Source organism: Polyergus mexicanus, unplaced genomic scaffold, assembly GCF_030449975.1.
Source record: "Polyergus mexicanus isolate NDT 795.1 unplaced genomic scaffold, iyPolMexi1.0 SCAF_9, whole genome shotgun sequence".
NCBI classification, from domain to species: domain Eukaryota; kingdom Metazoa; phylum Arthropoda; class Insecta; order Hymenoptera; family Formicidae; genus Polyergus; species Polyergus mexicanus.
The window spans coordinates 4841730-4857866 of NW_027223329.1; the positions used below are offsets into that span (position 1 = coordinate 4841730).

General features: G+C 37.8%; 1 protein-coding gene across 2 annotated transcripts; it reads right to left on the reverse strand.

The window, feature by feature from the left end:
* Positions 1-107: 107 nt before the first annotated feature.
* Not11 (CCR4-NOT transcription complex subunit 11) lies at positions 108-3486 on the reverse strand. 2 transcript variants are annotated; one of them, XM_070300962.1, is made up of 2 exons: positions 2161-3486; positions 108-2055 (listed from the first exon to the last, which is right to left on the reverse strand). In XM_070300962.1, exons 1-2 carry the CDS (start codon positions 3306-3308, stop codon positions 1947-1949), a joined length of 1257 nt encoding a protein of 418 aa, XP_070157063.1. In that variant the 5' UTR covers positions 3309-3486; the 3' UTR covers positions 108-1946. The 2 variants fall into 2 exon arrangements, with proteins under 2 accessions (XP_070157063.1, XP_070157062.1); XM_070300961.1 differs by having other exon boundaries at positions 108-3485.
* Positions 3487-16137: the final 12651 nt, after the last annotated feature.

Here is a 16137-nt window from a genome sequence, read left to right on the forward strand (position 1 = left end):
TTTTTTCTTTTTTTATGTAAATATATGATTACTGATAAGTATATGGTACAACAGTTTGCAGATAAAATAAATGATGAAACATTTGAATATTGTATAATGCTATGTGATTTTATTTTTAATTTATACATTAATATAATTATAGTAATTATACTTATAGTACTATAATTATAGTATGTGTGTGTGTGTGTATGTGTGTGTTTATTATTATAATTGTAGCAATTATAATCTAATTATATATATAATTATGATGCATGTATAAGATGTTAAATATTGTTTAATTCTGATAAGGGATCACAAAGTTTTATATCTATTTTCGAAGGATATATGTATTTGTGACAAATGCTAATTGAGACAAGTTCAACAATATATAATATTACTATCTCAAATAAGGTATGCGAAAAATCGATGATCGCATTTTGGACTAAATATGGATTTATAGACAAAAAATTGGTATCAAAATGTATGGAAACTGATATAAAAATAGAACACATACAATTCACAATCAAAATAGACGTCTCGATATAAACATAGCAAGAGTGTGGCAAAATAAAAGAAATTATTATATATTCTATAATATTAGAATGTTTAACACATTGATTGGGCCATTACAAGACTAGACAAGAATGAATATAAGTAATGAATAAAGTATACTACTCTTGAGATGTACTTTTAGCAAAAAAATATGCGTGTTCAACACTTCAAATAAAAAAAAAACTTGGCATTCAGTAGTAAAATCGTAATTTATATTTTTCATATTTCGCTCAAAATTCGATTTTTAATTTCTGGTACATCTCATTTGGAACGGCAACGTTATATTGTTGAACTTGTCTCGGCTAGCACTTCTTAAAAATAATATATTTTTCGAAAATAGGCGCAACACTTTATGAATGTCCCTCGTGAGATGTGTTCATAATATTTAATGGTACAACTAATGAAAAATACATTGGATAATAAACAAAATTATTAGTTAGATCAATAACAATAAGGCAAACGCCTCCATCACATAATTTATCCTAAATTCTTTTTGTTTAATCAATTGGGATTATAAATATCTATATTAATTACATTGATCTAATTATAATATTTATAGATATTTGTAATTACAATTTGTTACATAAAATCTGTATTTGAATATGTATATGATAGAAATTTATCCAGTTATATATTTTTTCTTACAACGCAAATTGTAAACATATATTAAAATAGAAGCTTATCGCAAACCGATCAATATTATGAATTGTACATATATTAATAAATAAGATATTTATATAGAATGTATATGAAACGCAAAATTGTATTGATTGCAATATTATTGTAATCTTCTGTTTTGTATTTGTAAAATTTGAGATATAATAGATATGAATGTGTAAAAAAATTTTAAGAATTTAAATAAATTATCATTATTGACCATTATTAAATAAGGCATTTATTTGTTTTATTACATCCCTAACAACACACCTTCTCCGGAGGACATCCGAAGAGTATCCAGAGGACATCCAGAGGATATTAAACATGGTCTGGATAACCTCTGAATGTCCTCTGGACATGTGTAATGTTAGGGATGCTAGTATATATGTTATGAATACAGAAATATTGTAAATTCTAGATTAAAAACACATTCAAAAATTGTTCAAAATATATTATTCCCAATGTTTTATATATATAACGAATTTAATCTCTACATATATAAGCATATGATATTTAAATCATTTTTTCTTTTCTTAATAAAATTTATATATACATATATATAAATTTAAAAAAATATTTATACTTGAGTATGTCTTGATTTAATTCATAATATTATCATTTTATATTCAATCTAGTTAGATGCCATGTAAAAGAGAATATAATATATAAATATAATGATATACAATTAAATAATTAGCCAATAATAATTTGTTCATGATATATATGCTCTAGATGGTATTTATAAGCATGATAATATATTAATACATATCTATTTTATTTTTTGTAGATGAAGCGTTAAGCCCACCAGTATCACCGGATTCAAGTTGTTTTAGGAGTCGGAATAATGCAGCAGCTTCTCTGATTCGACTAAATTCAATACAAAATGCTTGGACTTCAATAAACAGTTCTTGTACATTTATGATCTTGTTCCTTATCAAGGATTGTAAAAACACACAAACGAGTCGTACCAACCGGCTTTGCATATAACGATCCTTAATAGTTTCGCAAGTGGATATACAATTGCTGACATACAAATGTACAAATTCTGTTGGTAGATCCACCGTGGTGGTTAATCTGTTTACAACTTCCATAGAATGAAGGGACATTTCCATGTTTACTAAAACGCTGAAATATTCTGTGATTTGGCTAGATTGCATCAATTTTAATAAAACTTCAATGGCAATTAGAGGATTATTCTCAACTAAATCTGGTAATTTGCAAGGTGTAAGTCCAATATGATAAACAAGCTTCGGATCGTTCTCCAATTCATTGACCAGATGCTGCTGTTGCGGCAATGTTAGTACACCCTTGAAAGCCTTGCCCATTAGTTTACGAGCTTCTGCACCAGCGCAGTTTGACACACACATGCTAGTATCATATTCAATTGTAAATTGCGTCGGTTCCGTGACATTGAACCAAGCTATTTCATTGATGGAATGATAAAGAGGTGGCACTAGCTTCAGAAATTCAGGACGATAGCTTTGTCTGCATAAAGGTGGATCACCGACAGTAAGGCTTTCCGTTATGTTTCTTATAGACTTTTCATCAAATTCTGTCTCTTTAGAATGATCTATATCGAGCAAAATAACAGGATTTCCGCATTTACTAACAGAGGGTAATTCGGATTGATGTTCCACTAATTGCAATTGTAAGTTAGTTAAATCGATAGATGGCACAGAGACAAAGGAAAATTCGTCTACAATCTGACGAGGTGTTTTCTTCATAATGTCCTTATGATTGTATCCCAGTAAATTGATCAACAAATTCCTCTCGCAATGAGATAGAAATGGTATGTGACCTGTGTGATTGGGCAGTTTTGAATTTCCATTATTAGTGTCTTCTTGCTTTAGAACCTGCACGAATACACTGGCGAAAGGCGTGGAAGCTAATGGTTCTCCTTTATACAGATCGAACAGCAGTGTTAACGCTATGACGCGTTGAACATGCTTTGGCAGCAAATCAACATGCTGTAACTGTAGCAATAATACTGTTCCAACCTTGAAGCGATCTTCCTTAGAAAAGCTTTGGTGCAGCTGATTGCAGAGACTTTCGAGGTTGCTGTCCAGATTTTCCTCGTCGAGAAGATCTAACAACTTTATCAAAGTTTTCGGAGCAAGCATCTTTGCTGCACGATGAATGGAACATTTGCGACAACTCGCTTACTATTTGACGAGATCTTTTGGATTTATTTCGTAATATCATGAAAAAAATAGTGTAGAAGTCTATTTTTATGCGTGAATATCTCAGATATTTATAAAAAGTTTACACAAGCAATATCATTATTCAAGTTCGTAATATACATATATACATATATGTATATAATTAGGGATGGCGATTCTGAATCGATCTCCGGAAAAATCGATTTTTTTTGTGATTAAAATCGATTTTTTGTATCGATTCTGCAATGTCCAATTTTGGAGAGAATCGATTTTTTTAGGTTAGAATCGATTCTTTTTCGCGCTTTCAAGATCCGGAAAAAATATAGAGTCTCTTCTTTAAGCCGGTTCTACAATAAATCATATGTCGTTAGTCGTAAACAAATTGACCAACCACAATCGATTATTCTGGAAATATTCTTGAAATAATCGATTGTGATTGGTCAATTTGCTTACGACTAACGATTTATTGTAGAACAGATCTTGTAGCTGAACTGACTACACTAGCAGTTCAGAGTGTATCTTTTTTTCTCCACATTGGAAAAAGAAAGATGGGCTCTGAACTAATGCAGCCAGTTCAGTTGTAAAGAACAGACCTTAGTTCGCCAGGCTATTGGTCGCAATATAAACGTTAACAGAAACATAACCTTTAAATTAAAATATAATAGAAATAAAATTTATTTCTGATTAGACCTGTTTTTTGTAAAATAGTATATGACACCTATAAACATTAAAACAGTGTATTAAATATCGGAGATTGAAACAGAGTGAATATAGTATGTATGTATGTATGTATGAAATTATGTTATTATCAAAAGTAGTGATACTGGGCCGGTTCTAACTCAGGTCCTCTGAAGGGGGGTGAGGTATGACGTCACGGGGAGGGGTATGACGTTACGCGGGGGGGGGGGGATATGACGTCACGCGGGGGGGACTGCGGCGGAACGGTAGGCGCGGGGTCCGCGGGGAGGAGGGGGGGACCGCGACGGAACAGTAGGCGCGGGGTCCGCGGAGAGGGGGAGGGGGACCGCGGCGGAACGGTAGGCGCGGGGGCCGCGGAGAGGGAAAGGGGGATCGCGTCCTAACGATAGGCGAGGAACCCGCTAACCTAATCTAACCGATAAGCGAGGGGTCCGCGGTGAGGGGGAAGGGGGACCGCGCGAAACCGATTGGCGAGGGGTCCGCGGGGAAGATGGAACGCGAAGGTACGATGCCGCGAGTAGGTGTTAGAGAGATAGCGCGAGGCGTCCGCAATGTGTAAGAGAAGGATAACGCTAATGATATTCTATGGGCGTGGGAGAAGGATAGCGCGAGATGTCCATATGAGCGTAAGACAAGGATAGCGTTTGCATGCACGTGGGAAAAGGATGGCGCGAGGCGTTCGCAATGTGTGGGAGAGGGATAGCGCGAGGCGTTCGCAATGTGTGGGAGAGGGATAGCGCGAGGCCTTCGCAATGTGTGGGAGAGAGATAGCGCGAGGCATTCGCAAGGCGGTGCGAGAGGGATAGCGTCCGCATGCACTTGAAAGAGAGATAGCGTCCGCAAGTTAAATTTTGCAGACTGTGCATATCCATTACACCGTTTTTATTCATGCATAAAGAATGGGATAAATAATTAAATTCACAGATAATTAGTAAAATAACTTATTTATTACAAGCCTCGCGAAGAATATCATTTACAGCACATGTCAATAACTCGCAATCTATGAGCGATTCGCTGTTAAACATATCACTTTCATGTATAGTTTTTGTAGCGTCGCATACATTAGCGATATTATTCTGTTGTAAAACAGTTACAAATTGTTTGAATTTTTCATATACAATATGTGTATTTTCGCATAACCAGTAATACATATGATCTATACATTTTTCAAAATCGAATAAATAGAATAGAGTTGGCGGCTTCATATATAAAGAATTATTTGATAATTCAATTTTTATAATATTCGAATCAGATATTTTAACCACTTCGAATGTCAAATCTCGAATCCGCAATGGGATTTCAGTCGATTGTAGAAGCTGTTCAATGTCCGCACGTTTCTGCATTAGCGATTTCCAAGTTTCAAAGAGCAATATTATTTGATTGCCCCGATTATCGCCGAGAATCAATTCCACGCAAGATACAGCTCCAACGTTTATTCCAATGTCCAAATATTTGTATGACGTCGGAGTTAAGGCGTATCGTCTTCCGAGTATACGAACCGCGCGACGAGACTCGGATGAAATGCTAGGGAGTAAAAACAATATTATTTATATAAATATTTAAAAGGTGTAAAAAATATTTAAAAAGTATAAAAATTCTTTAAGTTAATTAAAACTTACTTATTACATTTCTTCTTCTTACACAATGAAGTTTCATCAGCATCTTGAATCGGAACGTAATAATTCATGCGGCTTCCTTCAGTAGGATACATTTTTTATATGAACCATTCACACAAGTGGCCGATGCAATACTGAACGTATTAAACATATTTAAAATATGTATTAGCGTTGCAAAATTGCAATGTGGTGGGGATTATTGCCGACGCGATATTTTTTCCAATTTTTCTATTCAAGCGCCGATGTACGGCTGCTTCGTGATGACATCACCCCCAAGTGTGAGATTTAGCCGAATGCACAAAAAATGCATTAATATAATATAAAATTTTCAAGCGCTAATGTGCGGCTGCTTCGCGATGACATCATCCTAGATATCAGAATTCAAACGCGCGTGTCAAAACATGACAAAATCGTGAAATATAAAAATAATTATCAAGGTTAAATTGTGCTAATATACGAGTAATTTAAAACTTTCTCGATGCATCTGGGCTGAGATGACATCATCATCACCAGGTGTGAGATTTAGCCGAATGCACAAAAAATGCAACGTAATATAAAATTTTCAAGCGCCGATGTGCGGCTGTTTCGCGATGACATCATCCTCAGATATCCAAACGCGCGTGTCAAAACATGACAAAATCGTGAAATATAAGGATAATCCTCATGATTAAATTGCACTAACATACTTGGACAGCAGCATGTAATTTGAAACTTTTGTGATGCACCTGGGATTTGACATCATCTCTAGACGACAAAAAAAAGAATGCAATAATCGACATTAGTCAAAATGTACGTGACAAATCGCGAAATAAAGATTTAGTTGGATGGAAGATCACACATGATGGAAAGAGACATCAAAATAGAATATAAAATCATGGTAAAGAGACACACCCTGTCAGTATTTTCGCAAAGAGTTCCGAGACAAGAGCTGTTTCAATTTTTCCATTCAAGCGCCGATATACGGCTGCTTCGCGATGACATCATCACCAGGTGTGAGATTTAGCCAAATGCACAAAAATGCAACGTAATATAAAATTTTCAAGCGCCGATGTGCGGCTGCTTCGCGATGACATCGCCTATAGATATCAGATTTCAAACGCGCGTGTTAAAACATGACAAAATCCTAAAATATAAGGATAATCCTCATGATTAAATTAACATACATACAAAAAACATACTTGGACAGCTGAATGTAATTTGAAACTTTTGTGATACACCTGGGATTTGGCATCATCTCTAGACGACAAAATGCAATAATCGACATTAGCCAAAATGTACGTGACAAATTGCGAAATAAAGATTTAGATAGATACACATGATGGAAAGAGACATCGGGATAGAATATAAAATCGAGGTAAAGAGGCACACCCTGTCAGTATTTTCGCAAAGAGTTCCGAGACAAGAGCTGTTAATAAGCACATCGTGTTAGCAAAAATTTTTGGCATAAATTTAGAAAGATGGCGGAAAACAATGCCGAACGAAATCTACGCGAGCAATCTGCAAGGGTGAATTCGATAGAGGAGTACATTGCGTGGGAGCAACGATGCGATGAATATATCGAATCATTGGAAGAGCAAAGTCGAATCAAACGTCCACGATTATCGATTGGAATTCGACAATCGCTGATTGCCCGAATCGCAAGACTCGAGGGATTGAAGCACTCGTTACGCATGCGTTTTGTACACGCGGGTGCAGGATGCAGCACGCGGCAACACGGATTGATTTGGCGAGAGATCGATACGGCGTTCGAGAGCCGCATATTGACTGGTGCGGTTATAAATCATAATCACATCGAGCCTCGTCAATTTTTCGAAGATGCTAAAGACATTGTGCTCGAACACGTGCAAACCGTGCTGAAAAAACACTTTAATGTGAAAATTAATACAGTATTCAATGGTGAATTTGTGACGGGTGATAAACGCGCAAATAAAAGTATCAATACGAGAAACTATGAACTCTTTCGCACATCCGATTTACGCGAATGGTACGAGCGGCGCGTTGTCGAGCCCACTCTAGCATCGCTCGAAGAATTTCAGGAACGCGATAGCGGGTGGGCATTATCGCGAATACTCGATTTAAATGTAAATATAAATAAATATAATCCATTGCGCGCGGGGTGCCACATTAAATTACCGCGAGAAATAACGATGAAGAGAGCGGTAATCAACGTGCAATCTAATGACAATGCGTGTTTCGCGTGGTCTGTGGTCGCCGCTTTATATCCAGCCGAAAGAAACGCGGATCGGGAATCTTCGTACCCGCATTACACAACAGTGCTGAATCTCCAAGACATTGAGTTTCCAGTGACTGTGAACTAAATTAAAAAATTCGAACTTGCCAATGATATCTCAATCAATGTATATAGTATCGAGGAAAAGAACATTGTCCCGATACGTCTGAGTGAGCTGAAAAAAGACAAACACGTCAACCTGTTGTACGTGGAAGACAACAACGTTGGACATTTCGCGTGGATCATGAATCTATCCCGCCTCGTGAGCTCGCAATTGAGCAAAAAAGAACACAAGAAATATATCTGCGATCGGTACGTATATATTTAATAAATTATATTACAGAAATCTTTGAACAAAAATTAAAAATTATTTCTTTTACAGATATTTGCACTACTTTGGCTCGAACGACAAGTTACAATCACATACGGTGGACTGTCGAGAGATGAACGAGTGCGCTATTCGATTACCGAGCGATAAGGACAAGTGGCTCACGTTCAACAACTATAATCGGCCGCCGATCTGGAGTGCGTTTTAGAGAAGACGGAGGAAGAGAGAAACTACCAATATCACAAAGTATTTAGCTTAGCATATTATGTACATTGTTCGTACGATGATTCGTTATCCGCGTATCATTCTCGTCGCGATATCGATTGCATATCATGGTTCGTCGAGGAACTAAAAAATTTAGCGCAACGTGTAAAAATTATTTTATCAGCTAATGTCCCCATGGTAAATTTAACATCTGATGAATGTGAAAATTTTCATAGCGCGACACAATGTCACATTTGCGAGAAACCATTCGTACAAGACGATACACGCGTACGCGATCATTGCCATCTGACCGGGCGATACAGAGGTTCCGCGCATTCAAATTGCAATTTAAATTATAAAGATTCTTTTTGCATTTCAATAGTTTTTCATAATTTATCCGGTTACGACGCGCACTTCATTATCAAGGAAATAGCTATAGCGTTCGAAGGGGGAATCGAGTTACATCCGATAACAAAGGAAAAATATATATCATTTACGAAAAATGTTAAACTTACCGAAGAGAAATCAAATCATATTAAATTGCGTTTTATCGATTCGTATAAATTTCTCACAGCTAGTCTCGATAAATTGGCATCATTCTTGAATAAAGACAAACACAATTTTAAAATCTGAATTTCAAAATTTATCGAATGACAATTTCAATTTATTAACACGGAAGGGCGTCTTTCCGTACGAATATATTGACTGCGTCGACAGGTTGCAAGATACGTGTTTACTACCGCGCGAATCATTTTACAGTTCCTTGACCGGTGACACGATATCCGAGAGCGATTACGCGCACGCCGGGAACGTGTGGAAGCGGTTCTCCATTCGAACGCTGGGCGAATATAGCGACTTGTATCTCAAAATTGATGTCTTGTTATTAGCAGATATTTTTGAAAATTTCCGCGAGAGTTGTATTAAAAGTTATGGGCTCGACCCCGCGTATTACTATACTCTTCCCGGATACACGTGGGACGCCATGTTGAAGCATACAAATATTACATTCGAATTGCTTACGGATATAGACATGGTTTTATTTATCGAACGCGGAATACGCGGCGGTTTGAGTTAATGTTCCAACAGATACGCACATGCTAATAATAAGTATATGCAGTCGTACGACCCATCGAAATCTTCAACGTATCTCACGTACTTTGATGTAAATAATTTGTACGGATGGGCAATGTGTTAACCCTTGCCCTATGCAGATTTTCGATGGGTCGACGACGTATCCGATTTTGATACATCATCGATCGCGCTCGATTCGCCTATAGGCTACATCCTTGAAGTCGATCTCGAGTATCCGCAACGTGTTCACGATGCGCACACTGACCTACCGTTTTGCCCGACACACGACAAACCACCTGGTAAGCGGCAGGATAAGCTGCTCGCAACCTTATACGATAAGAAGCGTTACGTAATGCATTACTGCAACCTGCAGCAATGCACGCGACACGGACTTCGCGTTACAAAAATACACCGAATATTACAGTTTTCGCAATCTCCATGGCTTCGCAGTTATATCGAACTCAATACACAATTCTGAACACTCGCGAAAAATGATTTTGAAAAAAATTTATATAAATTAATGAATAATGCGGTATTTGGCAAAACGATGGAAAATGTGCGCAATCACGTTAATATTAAGCTCGTGACACATTGGGATGGAAGATATGGCGCAGAGGCGATGATCGCAAAACCAAATTTTCATAGTAGAAGCATGTTTTCGGAGAATTTGATCGCCGTTGAATTGCGCAATCTCGAGGTGAATCTTAATAAACCAATCTACGTGGGTATGTGTATACTCGACATATCCAAGACATGTTTGTACGAGTTTCACCACGATTATATGATACCTATGTATCGAGAGAAATGTAAAGTCATGTACACCGCCACCGACAGTCTCATATATCACATCGAGTGTGAAGATGTATATGAGAATATAAAGCGCAACGTCGACAGATTCGATACCAGCGATTATGCGGTGGACAATGTGTACGGTATACCGCTCGCGAATAAAAAGATACCGGGTTTAATGAAGGATGAAAATAATGGCGCCATCATGACCGAATTCGTCGGGCTTAGGGCAAAAATGTACGCGTTGCGAGTAGATGGTAAGAAAGACACAAAAAAGGTAAAAGGCGTCAAAAATCACGTCGTCGCGAGAACGATAACGTTCAACGATTACACGCGGTGTTTGAACGAAGAGATTGAAATGACGCGTCAGCAGTCTTGTATAAGATCTAAATTACACGAAGTATACACTATTCGCGAGACAAATATTGTTCTAAGTCCGTACGATGACAAGCGGTATATCGTACCCGAAACCACCGACACGCTACCGTGGGGACATTACAAAATACCGTTGTAAATAAAAATCATGTATATTTATTGTAAATAAAAAATTACGTATACTTATTGTAAATTAAAATTATATGTATATTTATTGTAAATTATATGTATATTTTATAAAGTGTACAATTTTGTTTATATATTTGTAAAATATCTTTAATATTATTGTTAACATATTTATAATATATTATTTTTATGTATCCAAGAATTGTGCGTTGCATCAAATCCCAGCCATTTCACATAAACCTCGTCGCCCTTTTTGCGTATTACCTTTTCCACGAGATGTATGTCGGGATTGGCAACGCGTTGTAACTCGTATTCGTAAAATCCGCCGGCGACGGGATTTCCGCGCGAATCTTTGAGTACGTAGGTCACGGGATTAGTTTTTTGCACTTTAACGATCTTAAACACTTCGGTCGACCAATTTGGCGTGTAACCTTTGTCAAAAATGGTCTTGAATTTACTCACGCGTACCGGATCGCTTACTTTGAATCTTGCCGGTGCCGCAATCTTTACGTTGTTGTATACCGTATTTAAAAGTTTATCGGCGATCGCAGGGGTAACATCGATAGGTCTCATGCCGATAGTGCGATGTTTTCGCGCATTGTACTCTCTAACGAGCCGGGATAACGCGTCGATCCACTTGTAATTTCCATTAAACGTAAACATTTTCCACATATTGCTCTTTAACGTTCGGTTGAATCGTTCCACGACCGAGGCTTTCATGATAGAGTACGTCGAATAATGATTAATGCTGTGTTTCTTCACGAGTTTCTGTACATTTGCGTTGTAAAATTCTTTTCCTCTGTCGGTTTGAAAATTTTTCGGACATCTTCCATCGTCTCGAATTATCTTTGCGATAGCATCAGCCGTCTCGTTTCCACTCTTACTCTTGAGCGGTACAGCCCACGCATACTTGCTCAACACATCGATAACTATGAGTATATAGTTGCAGCCTTTGTTGAATCGTGCCTATAGACGCATCTCGACCACGTCCGCCTGCCACAGATCATCGTATCCGCGTACTATGACACGTCTACGTGGGAAATTTTTTCTCGCTGGAGCATGCAATTCTTCCACAAGCAGCTGTTTTTCAGAAGTCTTTTGCGACATATTTGATCGAGGCATAATTTGCAATAATGAGATAATTCCTCCACATATATTCTTTATATATCTTTCGTCTCCTGTGCTGAATTAGATGTAGTCTGCGCGTGAGTTGCATACCGAAGCATTTTCTGCATCTCATCCATCATTATTTGCAGCGTTTGCACATTCGTCTCGAGCGTGATTATTTTTTTCTCAAGTTCTTCCTGTCTGTCTTCCAAAAGCTTGATACGTATTTCCACGTACTGTTTGTTTGCTGCATCAGTATCATCTTCCGGTTGCGCTACGCGTCGTATCTTGCGCGACCTTGCGTCAAAGCCGGAGGCTGTCTCACACAGAGCATTATCGCGCACATAATTTCTTAGTAATCCATTCCATTGATAGTATGAGTTGTTTGGTGTTCCCAACGATAATCCAAATTTATTAATCGACATTTCGATACAAACAATAATGACAGACTGACTCGTTTCGCCGACGCATAGATTAATTTATAATAAGGCCAGCTTCGTAAAGTTCCTCGATAATTGATAATATTTCATTGTCGTGGGCATTGTTGCCGGCTTGACGCGAAGCTTCCAGCAAACGCAAGCGATCAACCAACTCGTTGGGATCATTCCAATGCACGTAATCGATCTTATTATCGTTTAACGTCATAGCGCGCGGTATATTTATACCTCTTCCAGCTTTTTTAATAGAGATTAATGGTGCTATTATATTTTTATACTTGTATCCCTTGTTACTTAACACTGGATTACGCATATCATTGCCACGTCTATGCGCATTTGTCGCCAGTAATATATTTTTGTATTTAATTTTATCATCGTCATTGTATACGTCACCGTCGGGTATTCTCTTGAAAATCAACTCATAGAGACCTGGTGTTCCCACGTATCTTATTCCACCGATAATTATATTGTCATCTTTATCCACATCAAAAATTTGATCACCAATCATCATTTCTTCGTTGCAAAATTTAACACCGTAAACATAATCCATACTGTTATTTTTATCTTGACTCAAAATAGCTCCAACATATTTTTGCCCTAGTGGACCCAGATGTGTGTGCAATGTATTTTGACCCTCGGACGTTTGTAGCAGATGTTGAACCAATGTCACAAGCGTTTCAGGCGTGGTTTCGAAAACTTCTTCCACATACGGAGACGATCTTTCATGCAATATTTGACTCGATTATACATCTTTTATCGGAGTAGAAGTAACCACATTCGATAATTGTTTCATTCGCTTACGTTTCGATTGATTTGGAGTAGAAGTTATTAGCGAATCGTTCAATGATATATTTGACCTACTTCGCTTTGTTCCAGACTCTTTTTTCAGATGCTTGTCTTCGAGCATATTCGATGGTTCGATTTTTGCTTCATTAGATTCCACATTGATTGTATTTTCGACAAGTTGTTTTAGAGGTTCGATAATTGGTTTAAAGTGCCTCTCCAATGCGACGTCTTCCTCCATTTGACCGGTTTTTAAAGAACGATATTTTTTGCGGATTGATTCGCTCGTTTTTACAATCTCTCTCGCAATCTTACGATCATTTTATAGAGGTGTTTTCATGCGCAATAATTTACCGATAAACGGTGTACGGCGAAATGAGAGCGGTATCGTCAATTTGGATGACGTCGATGGTTTCGGTACTCATTGGGTTGCGTATGCAAAGAGGGGAGATCGTGTAGTATATTTCGATAGTTTTGGAAATCTGCGACCGCCCAAGGAATTAGTGCGATATTTTGGACAGAATGTTGCATATATAGAATACAATCACACGGCCTATCAAAATTATAATCAAAGTATTTGTGGACAATTGTGTCTTGGATTTCTTCAAACGGTCGATGATCGATATGAATTTAAAGCCTGACAATTCACCGTCGCGACTCAGTATTCGTTTGACAGTTTTCCAGCATGTCACTTACACTTACGTTGACCGGCAAGAGTGCGCGCTTGCTGTAAGTTACTTTCCGGCTATAGATTTAGACGATGGTGATTACGAGCTTGGTTTAACGGACTTTGAAACGTATCATACGATATCGAACGTGAATTCTTGGAATAATAAATTTTATTTTGATAACGACGATAAGGAAATTACGATTCCCGAGGGATCGTACGAATTACACGCTATAAACGAATATCTCCGACATGCAATTTTACGACATCGACGCGTAGTTGATTCCAACGATATTGTTGATGGCGAGGAACACGATGAATATCCAATAACGCTTCGCGCTAATCATAATACGGTAAAAAGTGAAATCAAATGTGTCTATAGAATAAATTTTAGTAAACTGAGCAACGTTGGATCGTTGTTGGGATTCTCGTCGAATCGTATATTATAGCCGCGGAAATGGCACGAATCGGATGTACCAATAAATATTATTAGCGTAAATATTATTCGTATAGAATGCAGCGTAACCACTGGCGCGTACAGCAATGACAAGCGCGTACACACGATACATGAATTTTCACCGAGCGTGCCGCCAGGATATAAAATATCAGAAACGCCAGCACAGATCATTTATCTACCGATCGTCGCACGGAGCATTACTGATTTAACGATACGCATTGTTGATCAAGAAGGACATTTGCTCGATTTTCGAGGAGAGGAAATTACCGTAAGATTGCATATACGGCGGCGGCAAAAATAAAGCGTTTGACAAATGAAATGCTTGTGTTGAACGGAAGCACGGAGCACGCGAGAGATAATATCTTTGCGAGGGACAATATTTTTGCGAGAAGGCGAGTGACTGCTGTATCGGGTGACAATAATACTTGTCGATATACTTGACGATGATGCGAGAAACGACGTTATTATTGAGACCTTGGATGCGGACTATGAAGATATCACTTCGTTAAATAAGCTAGATGTTACCAATATTATGCGCTGTGAAAAACATTTGAAAAATTGCGCTTTACAAAATGTATTTAAAATATTCAATTGGTGGACGAATCATCATAAAGATTCACCCAAACATTATTTAGAATAAACTATTGTTGAAATATATTTTATTCTCTTTTATTCTTCCCTTTTCCTCTTTCATATCCCAGTACGCGAGTATTAAATTTCAGTACGTGACGTTAGATAGCGGCGTCAGCTAGTTAATTAAAATATAGATGTTACATTTCAGTACATGACATTAATATTTGAATGGTGTATAAATAATTGTTTTGTCGTTTAATTGTCGTTCGTTAGCCGTTCAATAGTCGTTCAATAGTCGTTTATAGCCATTCGATTGCCGTTCGATAGCCGTTCAAAGCCGTTCGATAGCCGTTCAATAGTCGTTCAAAGCCGTTCGATAGTCGTTCAAAGCCGTTCAAAAGCCGTTCAATAGCTGTTCGATAGCCGTTCAATAACCGTTCGATAGTCGTTCAAAACCGTTCAATAGCCATTCAATAGCCGTTCGATAGTCGTTCAAAGCTATTCAATAGCCGTTCAATAGCCGTTCGATTGCCGTTCAATAGCTGTTCGATAGCCGTTCAAAAGCCGTTCGATAGTCGTTCAAAGCTATTCAGTAGCCGTTCAATAGCCGTTCGATTGCCGTTCAATAGCTGTTCGATAGCCGTTCAAAAGCCGTTCGATAGTCGTTCAAAGCCGTTCAAAACCATTCAGAGCCGTTTGATAGTCGTTCAAAACTGTTCAATAGCCGTTCGATAGTCGTTCAAAGCTGTTCAATAGCCGTTCAATAGTCGTTCAAAGCTATTCGATAGCCGTTCAATAGCCGTTCATAACCATTCGATTGCCGTTCGATAGTGGTTTACATATTATAATAATATATTATTCATATTTAAAAGACTTTAGATATTTGCTCGTGGAAACATGCTAACTTTTATTTTCTTATCAAGAGCTGAGAGTAAGCGTTTTTCGTAAGTGATACATCTCCTACTCTAAAATGTTTGAGACAATGCACACACACACATTGTAATATACACACAATTATTAAATAAACTTATTATTATTATTATTATAATTAAAGTATCGATTATTTCTGCATATTCTTCTTTCCTTTTCCTACATGCATGCCTCGCGCTATCCCTCTCCCACACATTGCGAACGCCTCGCGCTATCCCTCTCCCACACATTGCGAACGCCTCACGCCATCCTTTTCCCACGTGCATGCAAACGCTATCCTTGTCTTACGCTCATATGGACGTCTCGCGCTATCCTTCTTCCACGCCCATAGAATATCATTAGCGCTATCCTTCTCTTACACATTGCGGACGCCTCGCACTATCTCTCTAACACCTACT

Bases quoted from the DNA above. Each gene is read 5' to 3' on its own strand.
- Not11 (XM_070300961.1), bottom strand. From the start codon at position 3,308: ATGCTTGCTCCGAAAACTTTGATAAAGTTGTTAGATCTTCTCGACGAG.